A 22,036-nucleotide genomic window follows, 5' to 3' on the forward strand; every position below is an offset into this window, starting at 1 on the left:
ATACATACCAATTGTCTAGTAGGGTCAGGGCAATGAGACAGATTAAGTAGCAACGCGGTTGCATCCTCGAGTCCATCCTCGGAGCAGCTCTTACTGGTCAGTACTTGCACAGCGAGCTTGAGATGTCCTTCCGGCGCGGCGACGCTTTGATCCTTCCCGACTTCCGTCTTCTTATTTTTTGCGCCTGCGTCTTGTCGCCGATAGGAATTCACTTCTGTCAAGCCGATGGAGATCAAGGACAGAAGTCGCAACAGCTTATCTGTCAATTGACTGCTTCGCTTGATTACAGACCAGTTGAGCATCGAGATGAGTTGGCCGAATGCGGAAGCTTCAAACGTCGTTGTGCCATGTTCCGGTTCGCTTCCCAAGTTTGTATTCGAGTGAGTCCTCGCGACCGATTTTCCTTTCTTGGACGCGCACGAGTCCAATTTCAAAAGCAAATCCCAGAAATCCGGGAGGTCGCTTCTTCCGACCTTAGACGTCGACTTGTTCTTCGCTCCACTTTCTTCCTTGCTGCCACTTATATCCTTCTCTTTACTGCTATCCTTATCGTCTAATTCTTTAGATTTGATTGGCACAAAATATCCGGGGAAACTCTTAGCTAATGATATTAACAGTTCTAAAGTATGTCTGAAATTTGACAAACAAAATTAAAGATATTTTTTATCAAAAATGCAATGAAAAAGATTGCGTTTTATAATCTTTTTTTTTATTTAAACTCACAAACCTGCAAACAGTGGGTGCTGCCTGCGGATGAATCGCAATAATGTTTCCCTGTCTTTCAGATTTTTTACCAGCATGACGTATTATATGAAACACGTTAGCTCTACAACCGAGTGCAGCATCAATACTAATATTTAGCCATGATTGTGTGTTATTTCTTTGGTCAAACATCTTTGGAGAACTGAAATGTGATTTGTCAGGTAATATTATTATTATTACAACTACAGTATATATTACATTTTATTTTTAAAATTAATTCTCTTAAGTGATCAATCTTACCATAAATCCATGAGTGAATTTAATAATCCCTTCCTTTTAAACTTTAAGCCAAAATCTGCCATGATATCCTTATTTTCATCGTTACTTCTTTCCATAATGCTCAGTAACGCCTTCACTATCCATTCTCTCGTGCTACCATGATAACAAAGATTCCTAATCACCCTATGCAGCCTTAAAGTGTTAATTTTTGGCTCGTCGACAAACAATAACACTAGCAGGCACGCCATTGATTCATGATCGAGCAATTGTCGTCCCCTTAGACGCAAGCCAGCTCCTTGATGTGCTATGTTCGTATCACCGCGAGGATTCCAGGTATTCCATTGAGTCCTTTGTGGTACTGCATGAATTGCGTATCGCGTACCGCCACCACGAGCTATCGATAACAAATATTTTGAGATTTTTATATAACACAACTTTTTAATCACAGATGTTTACATTTTTCCGCAACAAATTCTCCTTATTCATGTTAATACTAATATATTTATGCATAATTTAATAAATTAATAATAGAAAAAAACACAAAAAGAGACTTACCTCTTCCAGAATTTCTCAATATGCTTGAGAGAGCTGTATTGCTTTGGCTAACATGATTGAGAAATCTTTCCTGCATCATATGTCGATTACGCGCTTCCCATTCTCTCCTTAGATTTTGAGCCTCTTGAGCTAAATCTGGCGGAAGAACAGATATTTGGGACTCTTCCATGTCAGTCAATATCTATAGAAACAAAACACATCAACTTTAATAATAGTAATAAGATAAAACACCACTATGTTAAGATAAAAAAATAAAACAAATTCTCAAAGATATATGTACTAACAGCTTGTCGAAGAGAAGGTTGCAAATTTTGGAAGAAAGCAGCAGCGTCCACGGGGTCCTCCGGATTCGCCGAAGCAGCTGCGTGTCGTTGCTGTTCCATCCGTTGTTGTGCCAAGACTTCTTCCTGTATTGCTGGTGGTAAAGCCGCCAGAAATTCGGGATTCACTTCAACTGGTCCGCTGAGTTCTTCTACTACTGAAGCTTGTGCGCGTTGCCTCATACGTTGAAGTCTGTCAACATATTATTTAATTATTATTTTTATACATATATTGCTATCGCGAATAATATATAAATTTCAAGTAATAAGATCATCAATTGACCTGAGTTGCTCGGCGATAACCTCGTCGCGCATATCCTCGGGCAAAGCTGCCAAAAATGACGGATCTACACCGTCCGGCAATTGTTGCTCTTGATTGTTGGATTGCTGTTGTTGCGACTGCTGTTGCGACGATTGTTGTGACGTTTGTTCTGAAGTCCCTGCCACGGTAGTAGTTTCGGAGGACGTCGTCGAAGACGTAGGATCTTGACTAACAACATTGGCACTGCAATGATATTCATGTTAATATTTTTATCATTTTCGCGCACACACACGTGGACAATACAAACACTTACTTTCGTTCGACACGCCTTAAATCAATGTCGCTAGTTCGACATTGACTGTCGTCCGTCAAGAGTCTACGGATCCAATCCGCCGAATCGCTACTTTCTCTTGACAAATCTTCACTGACTTCTTGACCGAAATCTACCACTATTGGTGCAGTGGAAATGCGATTAGACGATGACTCTGCGACATTTACAGTTTCTGTACCACTTCGGCCAGGCTGTCCTGTTGGAGTAAGGTGTGTGGACGCGTCATTAGACACATGTAGGTCTAATGACGAAAAAATATTAGCAAAAAATTTGAATAATTTAATACAGTAAGAGCTGGCTTGAGCGAAAGATCCTAGGTCCAATTCCTAAGATTCTATCACTCACGCCGGTTCTATTTCTTTTGCTTATATATTTATGTTTAATAGGCGATTTTGTTCTTGTAATTTATAATAATATATATTGCATGAAAATGTAAACTGCATTTAATGTATTTTGAATTCAAACTAATTTTATAATTGATAATATATTGTAAAAAAACTGCAACGTTAAAACGGAAATGTGGTAATAAGAAAGAAATACTAATACTCTTTATAAAATAGAAATACTAATACTGTTTATAAAATATGTATATTACTTAATCTAATTGTCGCTTCAGATGTACAAGGTCCCAGCACAGAATCGACGATACTTTCTGCCAATTCTAGCGTGGGATTTCGATTTGCCGTGCGTGGATCTCTACTGTCGGATGTCGATTGTTCCTCTGGCGGTGGTGGAGGCGGTCGATCGTCATCCTCTTGAACCGTTATTTCCATCTCACCTGTTACATCTAGTATGTAAAAGATATATACAAACACGCATAATAGAAAATATTTATTATAAATAAATATTAAATTCTTTTTTTTTTTGCAAAACTATACCGATTATGTCTTCCTCGGGTGTACGCTCCTGCCTCGTAGTTTCTACTGCAGTTTCTTCTCCAGCTACAAGTGATGTGGCATCAGTTCTTTGTGAAGTGGATGCGGATGGTCTCTGCTCATCTATTTGTGTCAAACTGGATGATCCAGCTAAAATATTACATAGATTATGAAAAAAAAGAAGAAATCACATTTTAAAAAATATCTAATCTAATTTATATATATATATATATATATATATATATATATATATATATATATATAAGTTTATAGAAAATATAGGAAATAGAAATATAGAAAATATATATGTGTGTGTATGTGTACACAACATAACACACACACACAAGAATTCATACTTTAGTTACATATTTCTAAATGTATATATACTTACATTCTGCATTATTCAAATGCTCCTTTTCTTCTTTATTATCCTTGTCGTTTTCTTTCCCTCCATGCTGTTTCTTACGTTTTTCTTTGCGTTCAGCAAGTTCGGCGTTTCTATGCTTTTCCAATCCAGGTATAAGTTTGTGCACAACACCTTTTCAATAAAAAATATATTAAAATAAAAATTGTATAAAAATAATACATATAAAAATCATATAAATTCCTTCATTCTTACCAACACAACAATCTGGCTGAGAATCTCCATCCAATTGTTTGCTCTCTTCGATCCACCAATGCAATGCAGTTGGTATATTATTCAAGGTTGCTGCAAGACTTGGTCCAAAGAGATATCCAGATTGATCCTTTATTATAAAATATAAATTATATTAAAATATATTATGTTATATTAAAATATAAAAATTATCGCCTTTCTTGGCTTATATTTAGTTGTATATCTTATATACATACAACATAATCAATTTGCTCTTCCTCTTGATTAGTGAATATTCCCAGTCCATTATCCATTACAACAACACGCGTATCCCTGAAGCTTGATGCTAAAACTTGACTGGCAGATAAAGGAAGGGTTTGTGCAGCAGGTCCTAGGAGTCTGTATCATATATTAAATTTAATATATTATCTATTTTAATATAATTTTTGAAATATAAAAATGTGTTAATGTGTGCATACCTTTGTAATATTACAGGCGGATTTGAACTACGTGGATTGGATAGTTGAAGATACTGATATCGTCTTTGTCGTAAAGCACGCTGAGTTCTAGTACTTGCGGTATCCAAACTTCCTTGCGATATTAACAGTGGATGAGTACTGATACCTGTACAAAAATTGTCATAATTTTCTTCTTATAATGTGCAAGAACAAAATTGTAAAGGAAAAATGAAAGAAAGAAAAGAATACGTTTAAATCATATCTTCGATACTTCTATTCTCGCTCAATTTCTATAAATTACAATTAGACATGCATAAGTGAATATGATTATGCACATGCAAACATGTGTCATTGCACATGATATGAGCAAAGGCAAAAAAAGCCGAAATTACAAAGATTTCATAATCTCGGTAGAAGAATAGAGGAATTTGATTGAGCTATTTATAGTTTCACTCTTACTTACCATTGTTTTCAGAACCCGCGGGAGGTTCTTCAAATAAACCCAACGGTAATGGAAATGTGGTGTTCCATGGAAGACTAGGTCGCGTATTAACTGGCGTCGATGTACTCGCGATGTCTTGATTTTCAATATTGTGCTGTATCATTACAACATTACCGCCATTATCGCGCTCGGAGGTCGGGAACATGCGGAAAACACCGCCTTCTCCCGCGTCTTCGTAAAATTCTATTCCATCCTCTTCGTAATTGGACGATCCTTCTTCCTCTTCCTCTTCTTCCTCTTCATTCTCTTCACCTACGATAATGATAGAAACAGAAATAAGAGATATACAATCTTTTCCATGTCGTGATTGCAATGTAATAAACCGTTTTATCTTTACCATCATCTTCTTCTTCCTCCTCTTCGTCCTCGTCATCTTGCACCTCGTCCTCATTATCATCGGATGGATTACTATCGGAATCTGAATCGGAACTCATCAAGTCCTCCTAAAATAAAACTCGTTGTGAATTTGGAAAGCAAGAAACGAGAAATACTGATTATGCTGAGAAAAGGGAAAAAAGTGACGTTACTCTTACTGTGGTATCTCGAGTTGGATCGAAATCGCCCTCCGCGTCGCGCATCGCGAGACTTTCATCATCAATGTCCATTGGCCTATGCGGGCGAGAAGATGGCTCTTCCGCCACGGCCGAGCCGTCCCTGGAAAATAGTACACTACTTGATTATAAGTACTGTAGCCTTCATGAAATTAAAAGGCTACATAATAAATAAAAGATTTGCGAACGTGTGCAACACATAAACAGAAGAGAAATATAACCAGAAAGAGAATATTTAAATTAAACATACTTAAATTATTTAAAAAAATATTCATACATATGTTCAAAATTTGATTAAAAAATTGTAAGGCAAACTTAAATCCAAAATGTTTTAGTTTTATAAAACTGTGTTACAATATAAAATCGTATAAAATGTCATTTTTGTGTAAGTAAAGACACTATTCTGCTGTCTTTTAAATAAAGAAAAATATTATCATTATGTGTATCGTTTCAAAAGTTGTACAATCAGTTTTAATTATATATAAAGAGAGATTTTATTATTAGAATTGCATAACGTTCATCGAAATCTAGTTAATCTTTAATTTGCATGTCGCTACCTTTCCAGAAGTTGATCCATGATGTCTTCCAATGCCGCTTCGTCCCCTTCCTCGTGTACTTGACTCTCGGAAGTAGGTTCCAAGCTTTCCGCCGTCACGGATATATCGTGCTCGGTGTTTTCCGCATCTTCGTTGGCTTCCTCACCTACAGCGTGCGTAGCTTCCGAAGTCGTGGTACCCGTCTGTCCTTCTCCAATAGGTTCTTCCTGAACCGTCCTATTTTTGGGCTTTGTAAACTTGTTATTTACCGCTCCTGGCATTGGTTGATTTATAATGCGCGACAAAGTCTCTAGCGGCTTTAAAGCGGCGTTAATAGTGCCGGCCATGTTCGGACTTGACAGATCGAGACTGTGTGGAATTTTAGCCAGGTCGGTGATTATACCTTTTCGCAACATAATTCGGACAATGTAATTGACATTGTTGTATTGATGGGCTCTTAGAGAAGCCCTCAATTGTGTATGCGACATATTGGGCGGACAACTGTCGATCATGGTGGATATCAGTCCTATTAGTAGTTGAAGCTGCGCGTGCTTCTCGGAACTCTCCGGAAGCGCGAGCGTTCTCGTCAAGGCTGCCTTCACTTCCGTCACTAGAGTCGTCTGCACGTCTGGCGAATGATTACACGAAGCTATAGCGGCAATCAACATTCTCGCCATACTGCTGCATGTTCGATCACCCGAATTTTCCGGCGACATTGGCAGAAGTTTATCGAGCAAGAACGCCAAGGCCGTCGTATCCTCGGATACCATCTCACTCTGACCACCTCTATATGTATGTTCAGTGATGAGACTAGCTACGGCGCCATAAGACCTCACGGCCTCCGCTAATATCTTTAATATTGCAGATTTCGTCAAGATGGGCTTTTTCGCTTCTTCTGGCTCAACTTTACTGTTATTACCGATGTCGGTATAAATTTTTAATGGGATTATTTGTGACACTTGGTCGTCATCATCCAAGGGATCGTTGGTAGTCGTTGCATTATTTCTCAATACATCTCGCCGCGAAGATGACGTCGACGCTGATGCATTACCTATCGCCGATGTTGTCGCCGTGTGTGATGTCTTCTTTTCGGGGCTTGTAGGGGTTGCCGATCCGTCATCCGATGACACCGGTATCGGCTTAATTAATGCATTCAACATATCACGAATAACACCGACGGATACCTCTTCTACCATCGGTAATGCTGGCGAATGACTAGGAGGTAGAGCTTTGACGACAAGCCTATTATCAATATCATCTTCTGGAAAATGAGAGAGATGTAATTAGAAAATAAAATCAGAGAGCGTCGATATTTCATGCTAAAAATTGATAAGACTCACTTTTCAAACAGCTTATGTCGACTCGAAGGATATTTTCGCACACTTCTCTGTACACTTCTGGGTTACGGCAAACGGCGCTGCTAATTTGCCGCGTCATGAAGAGTATCTCTTTATACGCGGGAGGTATATTGCTCTGCGTGCGCGCACGAATAACCTGGAAATAGAGCGAGTATGAATAATGTATCGTTAAATACAAATTAATGTGTGAAACTGCATCACGTAAATACAACGTACCTTTTCCATAGCGAGACGAAGCGTGCGTGGTTCCTCGAGAGTGTGTCGTATCAATAATGTACATAGATTGACGCAGCCGGTGAAGCTACACATTTGTGTCATCTCGAGAAGTAATTTGACACCACCCTCACGAGCAAATACTTCTGCATTTTTGTAGTCTCTCGTCAGTCGTAAACACACCTTCAACACGGCGTGTAACGCGTCCCGATCAACTGGGATCGCCAATAATTTTACACACGCACTGCAACATAAAAACAATGTAATCGTATAATTTTAGAAAAAGTCGAAATTTTCTATAATTCTTTTCCTTTCAGGCATCTAATTAACTAAGCATTCAATTAAAAACCTATATATATTAATATAAATCTCGTCTCTCACCGTACGATGCTTGGTGCTATGCTGGGGTCCAATCCTTGTATCACGGTATTTCGTTTCTCCTCTTCCGGGCTCTCATCGGTATCCATGTTCGAATCGGAACCCGAAGAACCACCGTCCTCTTTGTCCGTGTTGAGTTTGAAACCCATCGTGATGGGCCGTCTGTTGTCACTATCCTCGTTTACTTGCGTCATGCAAGAAAAGGTGATGAGATAACGGCGACGACTACACGATATCCGCACACTGGACTCGCCGGCCCAGTACGCGTGATTGATAATTCTATTGTTCATAGGTGAATAAAGAGTCCACTTGCCGGTGCTCAGGTCAAACCACTTCCACGCTCTGGTCGTAACTTTATGCATCAACTGTTTCCGTTTCGTGAGAGTCGCCACTTTCTCCAGACGATCAATGAGCAATAACAAGGGTGCTAACCATTTAGGAGTCTTCATGCTTAACACACCACTGTCCTTATTGTCTTTCACAATCTTGTTTTTATGCGCGGTAAGCGGAGCCTCGCTCACCACCAACAGACGCACAAGTTTGTCCAATATCGCGCACTCCTCCACTATCTGAGCACATGGCACTCGCATCTCTTGGAATGAGCCCTCGAAGAAAAGCGTGTAAAGATAAAGACGACCAGAAAGTTTATTCGCTTCCTCGCACTCGACCAGTCGCGAGCCGGCGTTTTCATCCTGGCTCTCGGCGATGTCGATCAGATGATCTACTAGACGACCGACCTCGCGCATCAATTGTCGCAATGTATCATCCCGCCACTCATCGCCATTTCTCTTCGTGATCGTCACTAACAGATCGCAAATTCTATATACTGTGTCAGGCATCAAGTCTAACAGGTTCAAACACTGTCCCAGAGCGTTTTGCGTGAATTCGTCTATGTTCTCGGTAATCGTAGTCTCGCGACAGACGGTGATATCATCAGCGCCTGTAATCTTGCGCGTTTCCGTATCGCCGAGCGACATTGCAATGGCATGCATTATTTGATCATCATCCGCCAATTCCAAATCCATGATCAAACCTTGTCCGCTAACGTCGCTCACGGAAGCGTCCGGTCTGCGTAAAGTCGCAGGATTTGTCAAAAGGTAATCGGTCGCCTGTTCCACGGTTAATGTATGCAATAATGCTTCTATGCAATGTGCTCTACTGAAACCCATGTCCATCAATTGTCTCAAATATTCCGGATTTACATCCGCCTCCGGTTCATCTCTTCGATCGGATCCGCTGCTTCTAGTACCGACACCACTTGCACCACTACCACTAGCTGTCGCACCATCCCCGCTCTCTTCCTTTTCAGTGCGTTCCTTGATGATCTTCTCACCCCGTAAAATATGTCGTAAAATCGACAGAATAGATTCTGTCATGCGAGCTCCATAGTTTTTGAGCGGTTTCTTGCCCCACATTAACATTACTGCTTCGAAAGCCTTCTTGTGAATATCGGTGAGGTATTTTATTGGATCAAACGTTTCGAGAAATTTTGAAAGTCCTGTGCATTTTGAAGATACTACATGAGGCGAATCCAAAATGGCCTTTGGATTAACCATTTTCTCCAACAACATCAGCCAAGCGTCTAAAAATTCACCGGTTCCGTCGGGTAGATTCGGATGCTCCAATCCCTCAGACAATGAAAATTGACCTCCACCTGACAAAGCCCAATGAAAGGTGGAGAAAAACGCATTCTGACCATTTAATTTGACAAATTTTTGAAGCATTAAATGATAAGGATGTCTCTTCTCATCAAAGAGCATCGGTGAAGTGAATCCCACTGAACATATGAGAAAGGTTAGCTTAAATTTAGGAATCGGTGATGGAGGTAATTTATCCCACGACAAGCCGCGTGTCAGTAAACAGTTCAAGGCGGTGGCGACGCTTCTCGCTGCCTGCGAGGGTAGTGTAGGCGTTAAAGGCATCTGTTGTCCTCTACGTTGCCTAACAGGAGAACCCATGCAAAGTTTAACGAGTAAACCAAATAATTCAGATAGAGCTCTGCCAAGCCTCGAAGACGCACCGAGTAGCGGCTTGATATATTTCAGTTGATAATTATTCGGTCGATTCTCGGTGCTCGCTACATTCGGTTTGTCGTCCACTTCCATCGGTACCGGTGGCGGATCTGTGCTAAGAGCTTCCATGGCCGTGGTCATCCCATTGCTACCCATATCCGCGGATACGGTAGCGGACCAAGAGGAAGATTCGCCCTCATTTTTCAATTCCGGCGGCATCAACTTGTCCATGTCTTCTTTACCAAATTCACATCCAGCTGGGATAATATCCTCGCTACATAACGCGAGCAATAATGTACTCTCCCAAACAAGAGACATGTATAGTTCGGATAAACCTTTGAGCACAGTCAAGCCCAATTCGGAACCCCAATGATTCATGGAAAGATTTCTTATATCGCTTTGACTGGTTCGACAAACATGAACAAACATTACTACGTATCCGTGAGCCGCATTCATAGCATGCAATAGGGGTGTCGCAGTGTCACTTGTAAAAGCTGTTTCGAGATTTGGAGCTGACGCAAGTTCGTGCAATAAAACGGACCCTCCAGGGGATTCCATGTGACTGTGAAGTGGCTTCAACAAGTTTAGCACTTCGTTTAATTGTGATAAACCTGTTTTGAGTACCAATGGTTCATGTGCAAGATTCTGCAAAAGAATATAAATTATATTCTCATATATATAAATGTACTTATATTAAAATAAATCGATAAAATAATTGTGTGGAAATCAAACGTACCAAGATACTTTTGCATACTGAAGCTACAGATTGAGCTGCTTGTGCGACAGGATAATCAACAGGTAAATTGGGTAAACCAAGAATCGAGAGCAACGGTACAAGTCCCTTTTGAGCAACGAATTCTCTACAGTGATCATCGGTCGAATTGTTGCTCAATATAGCATCGACAAATTTCATAACATTATGGATATACTCGACTAAAGCGATAGGAGTTTTCTCCCTTGGTTGAGGCGGCGGTCCAGGCTGCGCAGGCGACAGAGTAGGTTGTTCTTCTCGTTGAGGATGAGAACTTGTACTCGCCTCTTCCTCATCTTCTTCCTCTTCGTCGCTACTACTTCCACCGCCACCACCTCCGCCACCGCTAGAATCTCCCACTCCGACGCCAACTGATTGACCGGATGATTGACGATTCCCAGAAGCGGTATTCGAAGGTGAATTTTCGGATTTACTAGCAGCACGCCAACATATGTATCGCGGATCACAGCCCAATACACACAACTCTTCGAGTAACTAAAAAAAAAAGAATAAATGAGAAATAAGCGTAAGAGAAAAATAAATTAAAAAGTGCAATTTTTATTTATATTATAGAAAATACCTTAATAATAGCCGCAATAGCGTCAACTTTTAAGCTTGGTTGATGCCTCATCAACTCATCCATGGCATTTCCTAAATTCGAAGCTGTATCACCTAACGGATCAGCACTTCGTCGCCGCCGCATTGCCGAAAGATAAACTGGTGAGAGAAGTACTTTGAATAAACGTTCGAATGGTCGCCGTTTCACAAATGATTCAAGACCACGTTGATTTAAACACAGTGCACTGAACACATTAGGTAAAGAACCCAATACTTCTCTAGTGGCAGGAACCTAAAACAATTGAGTTTTGAGAATTTTTCATAATTTTCAGCAATCATTTTGATCTTAATGTATAATCTGTGCACTCACTTCTTTTATTAGTAAAGCATGTAGTACAACATCAGTCAAGCCATTGTCTTGTAGAGATGATAATAACGACGGTTCTTGGAAAACATACACAGTCACCACATCAGTGGCAAGCAAGAATAACGAAGGACCATAGTACTCTGAATTACTTATAATGTGTTTCAGAGAAGATGGTAAAGTACCCTCCATGACATGTCGTATGCTATCGGAAAATGCCGGATCTTGAATTGCTTTTTTAAGGAAATTCAACATTGACTTGAGGAGTGCTGCTCGTTGTGGCAAGCATGTTTTGCCAGTCTTAGCAGCAGAATAATCTGGTTGCTGTTCAATTTTTTCGTCTGCTTTAGAACTCGTATTTTCGTCTTCCGATATCTCCATAAGATTCGATGATTCCTCCCGTTCGTCGAGTATTTCATCATGTTCACGTCGCGATGTTGAAGATCCTTCTTCTCTATCCACGGATCTCTCGCGCGAGGTTTGTGGAGTATCTTGGTAGAGTAACGGTTCAATTTCAAACGGTTGTTCTTTTCTGCACACATTAACCTCCATGTCTAAACGGTTGATGAAGCTTGCTAAACCGCTGTGAGTTTGAAAACCTTGCATATCTATGTTTGTTATTAAATCTATGACGCGCACTGCTCTTGTTACAAACTGTAAAAGATAATAAGAGTAAAAAGATAAAATTCAAGATATTTTAAAAGTAAATGTACAATTTAGATTGGATATAAATCTCATAATTTCTTCTACTTATTAACTGTGTGCAACTAAAATATATATTATATTTACATATTCTGTTATTTACATATTCTGTTTTGTTATTACCGTTATGTGTTCCAATTCACTTCCTGGCCAATTGATGACTTTCAAAAGACTTTCCATCATGCCGCAACTAACGAGAGCTTCACCACCCGCCTCATAACTTGCAAGATGATAGAGAAAGCTAAACAAAGCTGTCGCGAGCGGTAGAGGGAATGGTTGTCCATCTGGTTGTGGCGACGTTAACGTTGTTATACAAGTACGAACCAAGACAGGGAGAAACCCATGATACGAACTAGCTCCAGTGACATCAATAATCATATTCAATCGCGAACCTGGTTTTCTAAAATCGCACAAAAGATTAATACATTGTATCAGATGTAGTAAGTATACAAAACAAGAGATATTTATGCTTACTTTGGAAAATGTGGATTACGATCTAAATGTATGATGCTTGTAAGAGTACGTAAAGCTGCCGCCCGAATCTCGACAAGATGAGTATGTGGAAGTTCCAATAATTCAACTAGTTCTTCAAGAAGCCCGGCATGTAGAAGACTGTGCGCATTTTCCTGCAATGCGTTACTATATACAAGCACGGATAGTGCTTGCAGTCGAGCTTGTACGCATTGCAATCGTCTTCGGTAATCCGAGAAACTATGCGCTAGCCTTATATGTGTCAATAGAGCCATCTAAAAATAATGTTTCACAAATATGTAACATGTGTTAAATATAAACATATTGAATATATATAATATATTGAAAAATATCCATATATTTTGCTCGATTATATTTGCAGAGAGAGAGAAAAAAAAAGTATCCTTACTTGTCGTTCCTGGGGTACATTGTAAACTTTCAACAGATCATTCATAATCTGCGCTGGGGTTTTTCCGAGTTTATCAACATTTTCTATATGTATATATGTTACAAGATTTGTCTGACCAACTTTCTTTGTACTAGGAAGTGATGTACCAGTTGTCGATGGTTCCATTATAATTGGATTTTCCGCATAAAATTCAAAGTGTAATGTTGTAGCACTTGCTGGAAATGCCTATAAAATATAAAATTATATGTATATAAAGATGTAGATAATTTATATAAAATTGTATCACTTTATTATATAATTATATATGCTTACTTTTTCGGGAAATTCCTTACAGCAATCTGCTAAACCGAAACCATTTTCTTTTCCTCCCCAACTCTAAAAAAGTAATTATTTAATACATTAACATTATTTTATACATTAACGTATATCATAAATAAAAATATGAATTAAAGTCACTAACCTCTGCTAAGTGATTGAGCCTGCTAAGCAAAGCTTGACGTTTGTCATTATTTAGACGTGTAATAAAATTACTGCGTTTACTAAACATGTACAGGAGATTTAATACACCAAGAACTACATGCATGTCACAACTTGATAGTAAAGTAACCAAATGTTCCATGCTGTTGTATAGGTGCCGTGAGAACGAGTGCTCAATCAATAACGTCGTGAAGTGAAGAACCCAGAGAAGCAGCTCTTTTGCCTGTTATCATGAAAAAAGTAATAATATATAAATTACCATACATAAATTACCTTACTAACATTGAGTTTTAACTACATTTTTTAAAATCAATCTATATTAATAAATAAATTGTTAAACAAACCTCTCTATTTTGAGGAAGATCACATGCTAATTCCCACGGATTATCCGGACTCTTTGCTGCAGCTTCTTCTAAAATACTGTCACTGAGATCTAGGACATCAATCCAATGAAATAATTCACACTTTCCAAAAGTCCATGCATCTATTTGTTTCAGCTCTTCTAACAGCTCTGCATGTGAGCAAGAGCGTAGTTTGCTTATAAGTGCTTGACATTCTGCAGGCTGAATATTAATTATATTATTAATTTTAGTATTTTGATCTGAACGAAGAATGCAAATAGGTTATTTTAAAGCATATAATATGCAACTGATTTTTATAAATTAAAATTATCGAAATTTGTACTGTTTAAATATTAATATTAAAGTTAGATTTTCTTCAAAAAAATTAAGTAATTATTTAATATATAATTATACAATGCGAATAGTATTTGTGTTGCTACATAAATTTGAAAATATGTATATATTTAAAATTATTTAAATAGAAATATGTGCATATCTATATATTTACCACTTCAGAAGTGCATTTTTTCAGTCTGCTCCGATCAATTTTCATTTTGGTATGTTAATCTGTCCTTCTCAAATTTAAAATCTAGAAATAAATATATAAATATTACATTATAAAGTTTACAATGAGAACTTGGAACTACAGAATTAAAAATTTAAAAAACACGAAATATATCAACTTCTTTACTGGTATATGATAAAAGATATTTTAGAATGATAAGCCTACATATCAATATGATTCATACAATTGATGCAATCAATAATATAAGAAAATGCAAAGATTGATATTAAAAATATAAAGAAATAACTTTTTCAGCTTGTCATTGGAAAATCAGACAAATACAAATGAAATACTGATAATGTAATAATCAGTATCATATATTATTTCAATAATTATATTTAATAAATATTATAATTAAAATAATTTATTAATATTATAGATAAAGATAAAAAATTGCAAACGATTATATGAATATTGTGCACTCTTATTCACATTCAAAATTTGTACATATAGTGTCGTATAGACGGGTTTAGACATATTAATAATAAATCAAATTTAATATTTGACAAATTACTAATTCCAAGCAAAGGACTGTTTTATACAAAAGAATTGCATGAAGAATACATACATATTGTCAGAAACAAATATATAGAGACTCTACGCTAATCAATATCTAGATTATTTATGAAAACGCATATATCTTGGCAGCATAATCTGCAAGTTTGTACATAGATGTAATATATATAAAAAGATGTAATAAAATTATATATATAAAAGTTATTAAGAAATACTGAAAAATTACAAATCTACATACAAAATAAAAAATTGTAAAATTATATGAAATGCAGAGAGAAAATTTTAATGTATTTATAATACATATCATTAAAATATGTTTGTGTCAAAAATGTGAAACTTATGTAAACATATCTTGAAAAAATTCTAATCTATTCATGTAATCATTAAAAAGATCGTACTAATGCACTGTCTGCATTAATACAAAGAATGCGCACAAAACAAATTATATACTTCTAAAACTATTAATAGACCTGTATGACTTGCAATTATATTGTATAATTACATTTATATATCCAACTTTGCAACATTGTACGAACATCATTTAAAACAAACTTTGAGGAAAGATGTAATTAAAAAATAAGTCAAATTGTGTAGATTGTGTACATCTCTACGCAATTTAAATACATAACATTTACCGTCTCACAATTGCGATTCTTTGTTACAGCTCATTATTTTTACATACACAGATGTATACAAATGCTTAAAGTAAACACTTAACTCTAATTCTATAAATATCTAAATATCTAATCCGAAATATCCGTGTAAAAATAACGAGCTAGAACAAAGAACCATGCACTGTGAGACATCAAGTGTCATGTGCTTAAATATAAAACTATCAATGTGCATAATCACACAATAAGTTGTGAAATATTTCGCAATGCAAAGCAACACTCTTTTAACGAGAATTCTACTCGGCTATCTAGGTCAAGTCTCTCTTTCTCTTCGTGCATCAAAGTGATCCGTGAACCTCGATACTCGCATTTTTCCGCGATACTTATTCCGCGATTATCGCGACGTAGAGGAGAGAACATACTCCGCAAATCGAAATCACGCGTTAATCTGCACAGTCATCAGCGAGACACGACGATCGTCGGTCTAACCTATTCGTCGGACTTCGAGGAACAACGAGTAAAATGACAACAGATCGAATGACAACACCCTGGCGGCGATCGGCGACACTGTCGGAGCCTCTCGAGGAGAGCCGTGCGGCCCGTAAATAAAAACGTCCGAAGGTGAAAAGAGGCGTGATGCCTCTTTCAAACGCCACGACGGTTGAGCGGAAGAAAGGGGGAAGGAAAGAGAGCTTTTCTCGCTCGAGAGAGGGGCAGGAAGGAAGAGGAAAAAGCGCCTCTTCTCGCGCGCGCGAGAGAAAGAGCGAAAAAAATACGAGAGAAAGAGAGAGACAGACGGACGGAAAGAGAAAGAGAGAGAGAGAGAGAGCGAGCTGTGTATATATGTGACGCGTATCTCTCTTTCTCTCTCTCTCCCTCCCTCTCTCTCTCGCTCTCACCTGGCGACGAACCGTCGTAGTCCCGTGCTCCCAATTTTCCTTCGCGATAACGCGTCCCCTCGTTCGATGCGCTTCCTCACGTCGAGAAGAACGTGGCGGCGCGACACGGGCATCGCGGTCGCGTTGAACCCGCGAGCCCGAGATCGCTTATCGAGTATCGCTATCCCCTGCCTCGCGATCCTCCGTCCAGCCTCTTGTCATCAACGCGCGCCCGCACTAGACTCTCTCTCTCTCTCTCTCTGTCTCGTTGCACGTTGATAGTTGATGACCGCTACAGTCGCGCGACAGAGACACGGGGAATGCGGGAGGAACGGGACGATGTGGTACGGGAGGGGGGGGGGCGAGGGGGGCAGGCGGCTAGAGGCGCGCGGAGGGTGGGGGGGAGAGGGGTCGGCGATGCGCGGAACCGCCGCGACACGGATCACTCTCGGAGCACGGACGTGTCAAAACAATCACCGAGGAGCACCGGAGGCTGTCTCGATTTTTTTCCCCTCTCTCTCTCTCTCTCTCTCTCTCTCTTTCCCGAGACACGCGACGACGATCACACCGCCATTTTAGCGAGGCATCCCGCACGACGGGATCCCGTCTTCTTTAACCTTGACAGGGTCCGAGCACGTTACACCAGGCCCTGAGCAATCGCCGTCGATGTTTCTCGAACGATATCGCTGTCTCTTTCTGATTCCCTCCCCCTCCTCCCTCTTTCTCTCTCTCTCTCTCTCTTTCGCGAGTTCACGACCTCACCGCGGCAGGATTCTCGTCTCTCGCGCGTCGAACACAACCTCGTCTCCTCCGGGAATGTTCACCTTCGGCGTGCCAGGCTCCCGCGGGACTCTAGAAGACGCTCGTAGACACATACGGCGATGTCGATGCGCGATCGTGCATAGGTCCGAGCGTCCCTGATTCTTCCTCTTCACTTCCTTTTTTTTTTCCTCTTCTTTAATAATACGATGTACGTCGTCGACGCGAACCGATCCTCACATTGCGTGTCACTTGCACTCCTCGAACGGTACACGCGACGATAATGCGCGACCGTGACGCTTCCGAGCGATCTCTGCGAACGTGCACGAGTCGCGGGGATTCGTCGCCCGATGTGGACTGGGCCTGAGGCCGCGAGCGAATCCGCTGCTGCCGCGATCGTTGTCCAGCGAGATTTAAAATGGAGTCTGACGATCCGTCGTCGCGGGGCCAATCCCATCGCTGGCTGCTGGCTCCGGGACAAGATTCGTCCACGTCTTTTGTGATAAATTTATATCTCCTTAAAAAAGTCCGACTTAAGTAGTCAATTCCGCAGATTTTTCCGGCCCCCTCCTCTTCGCAGGAAAGGGGAGGGGGAGGGAGAAAATTACCCTTATCATTAAAGTTTTATGTGTATGCAATTAAACTTTATCATATATTATATATGTATATTTTTCTCTTGATATATACATAAAATTTTATTTTTGTCCACAAAATAAATAAGCTTCAATAACTTAGTCTTTCCTTATTTTATACTTGTCGATGGATTCGAGGATAAGATCGACTATGGAAATATCCTCATCCATCACATAACGTGATTTCTTACGAATTTTTTGCATCGTGGCAGTATTTGTAATACCGTGCAAATTAAAGTGTATTTTATCTAAATAAGTATCTATCTTATTCGCGTAGACTGGCCCGTTTCGTTCGTACTTTAATACATTTGCGTTGCTCAGTTCAATCAAGCGATTGAAATATCGTGCCACGTTTACTATCCCCTGAATTCTATGCATCCCTGGCAATATCATAATAGGATCGATCCCGATAGTTTTCCAAATCAAAATTAAAGACAGGTTCGCGTGTGCGTTCATGCTGGAAAAATCTGAACAGAATCCAGCAAGCTCGTTAGGAAAATTCGTCACTGTAGAATGAACATGTGTCGACACAGAAACATTAAAATATGGTCTTACGAGTCGTAATAAAGGCTCGATGAAATAAATTGGATAGTCTGGATCGCAAAAAATAACAAACTGTTGATTAGGAAAGCTTAGCTTCTCTGAAGAATTTTTCGCCGTTTGCTTGATCTTTGATTCTTGAGTTGACTGATCGCTTTTGATTTCTTGATTTGACTGATCGGCTTTAATTGACTTTTCTTCTTGCGCCTCCCGTAAACGCATCATGTAACGACTGGTTCTGCGAGCAAAAATAATAAATTTAATCCTCGAGTATTTTACAATTACTAGGATTTAATATTTTTTTTATATAGAATTCTTTATTTTTTAAATAAATTACCTAATTTACGTCCACAAAAAAGATAAATTCTAACATAAATACCTTAATAATTCTTAGAATGATATTTACTTCTCTAATCGACATATAGGATTGTTATGAACCATTTCCATGTCCACCTTTGGCCCAACAAGATCGCGTATATTGTTCAAACCATATTTAATCATTGTAGGTCTAGTTTAAAATTAAGGTATATGTTATACTTTTGTATTGAATCGCAGAACTATATACGTAAATTATATTTATTTTTATACCTTTCTAATGACAAACCCCATCCAAGAACATTTACATCAGGCGGTAAATTCAGTGGCAATAACAATTCTGGCCTAAACATGCCGCTATTGCCAATCTCTATCCATTTCTCCAAACCATTGTGAAAACAAAATATTTCCATACTTGGTTCAGTATATGGATTATACGCAGGCTTGAATCGAAGCTGAGTGATGCCAAGCTTTTTGAAAAATTCATATAAAATTCCAATAAGGTCACCCAGTGAAATCTTATAATTGGCAACAACACCTTCAATTTGATGAAATTCTGCAAGATGCGTTGCATCTAAAGTTTCATTGCGAAATACTCTATCAATACTGAAGTATTTCACTGGCTTAAACTCTCCCTGCAAAATATTTTTCTTCATGATTCATGGTTCTTAGAGGAGCAATTTCTGTTTGTTCCTCTCTGCTCATTATGTACCTCTTGCATGAGTTTATATAACATCCGTGCAGTAACAGCTGTTGTGTGAGTGCGCAACAAATTTTTCTGTGCCTCTTCCAATTTCCAATCGTATTTATAACCTTGAGATCCATATCCTCCTTTACTGTGAACAGTCTTCACACGTTCGAGATATTCCATGGGGAATTGTGTAGTAATACGTGGCTCTAAAATATATAACTAATGTTATATTTATATATGTATTTTTTTCAAGTATATTATGTTGTGATAAGATACCAGAGACAAAAAAGGTATCATGTGCATCACGAGCGGGATGTTGCTGCGGCTGGAATAGCGCATCAAAATTCCAGAAAGAACTTTCTACGTAATTATTTGTCGGCATCTCTGTAAATCTGAAACAAAAATACTTTATATTTTTATGATGCAATAATCATTAATTTTGTATAATATTATAAATGTATATTATAGGTGTATTATAAATGTATATTATATATATTATATATGTATAAAAAAACATAATATAAAATTAAAGTTCTAAAACACAATAATTCTTGATAAAATAGTTTGATATTACTTACCCCATTTCCAGGAAAATTTTTCTAAATTCTTGACGAACTTTTAACAATGGATGCAAATGCCCAACCTGAAGCGTCGCACCTAACGCCTCAAAATTGTATGGTTTGAATTTCTTGTTTTTCCAAGCACCATTTGCTAACAAATCTGATGTTAAATCTGCTTCTAATTTTTCTATTTTTGTAGAGAAGTTTGGCCCCTTTTCCAGATGCATAATTTTAGTTACTCTATTATTTATAAAAGAAAAAATGAAAGTGATAAAGAATTGTTTTATTATATTTTGTTTGTATGTATTTTTTAACTGGCGCAACTACTTACATATCTTGCACAAGTTTTCTCTTCTTATATTCAGTTTTAACATTCTCTGGGATATTTTCAAGGTCCTTTAAATGTACTTGTATGGTATCTACAATAGATGGTATTTTTTTTCGTACAATAGGAGTGTCTCTACTTTTATCAAGTTCAATCCATCCAGCAACCATTGCTTTGGAAAAACCTACTTTGGCATAAGGAACAGATTTCATAAGCTCTGCCTGACGTATTCCTTTATCAGGAATAGCATTGTAAACGACCGCTTCGTGACTGCCATATTCTATTATATGTTGTCCCTCAGCTGTGACCTCCCATTTTCTTTTAGAGATTGGTTTCACTGTGATCAACTATCAAAAAGAAGTTATATTTCAGTAATCAAATAATCACGATTTAAGTAAATTAAGCTTTATAGATTAATTAATTTAATGAAAGCAATTTTTAAATTAATAAATAAAATAATTAAACATATCTAGATATAAATCTAACGATTCCACAGATGGCAAAAATATTCAATTAGTAATTAGTTTATTTCACACTCTATGTCCAATGTATAAATTGTACATAATAAATACATTGTAAATAATTAAAGATATGATTTTAAATAGCAAGTGTAACAATTAAGTGATTTCCATTATTAAAATAAGCCTTACGTTGTCCATTGTTTCAAGGCTCTTGATAGCTCCTATGATCTTTTGATGATCCTCCTGAAATTCGTTCGCTAAATCTAGCGAATTCGTCTCATCATGTCTATCTAGATATTCTAAAATTTGGTCTGTCAGCTGTTTTGCCATCTTGCATCAATTGGTATGTCGTGTAATGAAATATAATTTATCGCAACCGGCGAAAACCACGTGGTAAATTCACAAAATACTCCGATAATACCTATTATGCATGCTGGCATCTAGCATATTGTATGTTGTACCTGGTTGTACACTTGTACAGGCATAGACATATAAAAATAATTAGAAGGAGTATAAGGTTCTATTTTGAGTGCACTTTGTTTGGCGTTATTTTCGAAGTCTTTGATTGGACGGCTTTCCATTTAATAACACAAGTCAGAATTAACTCCAATTATTAAACTTATTGATTAAATTACAAAACAATCAACAACAATATTTTTATTATAATAAATAATTGTATCGTTATAAATTTTGTTGTTGATCATGCTAATTAATTAATAATTATTAAATAGAAAGAGAAAGCACCCATTGACCAATCAGAACGAAGACATCCTTATCCTGATTGGTCAAGTGAATTGAAAGTATTTTGAACACTAGTGCACGCTCTAGTATAAATAAAATTTAATGCTTGAACTTTTTATAGAGAGCATGATTTCAGATGATGTTTAAACGAAATATGACGAATATACTTAATTTTTTTCCATTTTTTATAATTGCACGTACATACACACACACACACAAACGCACATCTATATAAAACAATAAGAATATAAAATTTTTTAATAATTAAAATTAATTGTATATATTTGTTAAATAGATAGATCGATATGTTGACACTGCAATATTTTTGCACTTTATCAATTTTAAATTTTTAAAAAATGATATTTCTCTTTGATTATGCGAATTTTTAATGCAATTTACATCATACATACATTTTGTACGTATATATCAAAACAAACAATCA

The 22,036-nt window shown here is 37.8% G+C and overlaps 2 protein-coding genes across 8 annotated transcripts in view; both read right to left on the bottom strand.

Moving 5' to 3' along the window:
* Positions 1 to 17,645, bottom strand: part of Huwe1 (HECT, UBA and WWE domain containing E3 ubiquitin protein ligase 1) — a 22,459-nt gene extending 4,814 nt beyond the window's left edge. Inside the window, exons 1-31 of one of the 6 annotated variants that reach the window (XM_083082627.1) lie at positions 17,395 to 17,645; positions 14,509 to 14,589; positions 14,004 to 14,222; positions 13,643 to 13,882; positions 13,495 to 13,557; positions 13,183 to 13,407; positions 12,777 to 13,048; positions 12,426 to 12,702; positions 11,607 to 12,254; positions 11,259 to 11,528; positions 10,664 to 11,173; positions 7,919 to 10,572; positions 7,541 to 7,781; positions 7,307 to 7,460; positions 5,988 to 7,227; positions 5,413 to 5,548; positions 5,217 to 5,322; positions 4,841 to 5,131; positions 4,399 to 4,543; positions 4,177 to 4,318; positions 3,944 to 4,070; positions 3,716 to 3,862; positions 3,328 to 3,474; positions 3,045 to 3,236; positions 2,432 to 2,645; positions 2,140 to 2,361; positions 1,821 to 2,049; positions 1,537 to 1,717; positions 1,003 to 1,375; positions 728 to 904; positions 9 to 630 (exon numbers count right to left, since the gene is read on the bottom strand). In XM_083082627.1, coding sequence (XP_082938753.1) covers positions 9 to 630; positions 728 to 904; positions 1,003 to 1,375; positions 1,537 to 1,717; positions 1,821 to 2,049; positions 2,140 to 2,361; positions 2,432 to 2,645; positions 3,045 to 3,236; positions 3,328 to 3,474; positions 3,716 to 3,862; positions 3,944 to 4,070; positions 4,177 to 4,318; positions 4,399 to 4,543; positions 4,841 to 5,131; positions 5,217 to 5,322; positions 5,413 to 5,548; positions 5,988 to 7,227; positions 7,307 to 7,460; positions 7,541 to 7,781; positions 7,919 to 10,572; positions 10,664 to 11,173; positions 11,259 to 11,528; positions 11,607 to 12,254; positions 12,426 to 12,702; positions 12,777 to 13,048; positions 13,183 to 13,407; positions 13,495 to 13,557; positions 13,643 to 13,882; positions 14,004 to 14,222; positions 14,509 to 14,553 — 10,509 coding nt within the window. In that variant the 5' untranslated portion in view covers positions 14,554 to 14,589; positions 17,395 to 17,645. Of the gene's footprint in view, positions 1 to 8; positions 631 to 727; positions 905 to 1,002; positions 1,376 to 1,536; positions 1,718 to 1,820; positions 2,050 to 2,139; positions 2,362 to 2,431; positions 2,691 to 3,044; positions 3,237 to 3,327; positions 3,475 to 3,715; positions 3,863 to 3,943; positions 4,071 to 4,176; positions 4,319 to 4,398; positions 4,544 to 4,840; positions 5,132 to 5,216; positions 5,323 to 5,406; positions 5,549 to 5,987; positions 7,228 to 7,306; positions 7,461 to 7,540; positions 7,782 to 7,918; positions 10,573 to 10,663; positions 11,174 to 11,258; positions 11,529 to 11,606; positions 12,255 to 12,425; positions 12,703 to 12,776; positions 13,049 to 13,182; positions 13,408 to 13,494; positions 13,558 to 13,642; positions 13,883 to 14,003; positions 14,223 to 14,508; positions 14,590 to 17,394 lie in introns of all 6 variants that reach the window. The other 5 variants (XM_083082623.1, XM_083082626.1, XM_083082625.1 and 2 more) reach the window with 5 other exon arrangements.
* A 335-nt stretch (positions 17,646 to 17,980) lies between these two features.
* Positions 17,981 to 21,323, bottom strand: Alpha-phers (phenylalanine--tRNA ligase alpha subunit). 2 transcript variants are annotated; one of them, XM_083082093.1, is made up of 8 exons: positions 21,043 to 21,323; positions 20,399 to 20,739; positions 20,086 to 20,307; positions 19,784 to 19,899; positions 19,529 to 19,713; positions 19,090 to 19,451; positions 18,908 to 19,009; positions 17,981 to 18,739 (listed from the first exon to the last, which is right to left on the bottom strand). In XM_083082093.1, the coding sequence occupies exons 1-8, from the start codon at positions 21,181 to 21,183 to the stop codon at positions 18,061 to 18,063; spliced, it is 2,148 nt and encodes a 715-aa protein (XP_082938219.1). In that variant the 5' UTR covers positions 21,184 to 21,323; the 3' UTR covers positions 17,981 to 18,060. The 2 variants fall into 2 exon arrangements, with proteins under 2 accessions (XP_082938219.1, XP_082938220.1); XM_083082094.1 differs by having other exon boundaries at positions 18,560 to 18,739; positions 18,881 to 19,009.
* Positions 21,324 to 22,036: the final 713 nt, after the last annotated feature.

This window comes from Camponotus vicinus, unplaced genomic scaffold, assembly GCF_025532165.1.
Source record: "Camponotus vicinus isolate PSW18456_S1 unplaced genomic scaffold, iyCamVici1.0 SCAF_11, whole genome shotgun sequence".
Taxonomy (NCBI): domain Eukaryota; kingdom Metazoa; phylum Arthropoda; class Insecta; order Hymenoptera; family Formicidae; genus Camponotus; species Camponotus vicinus.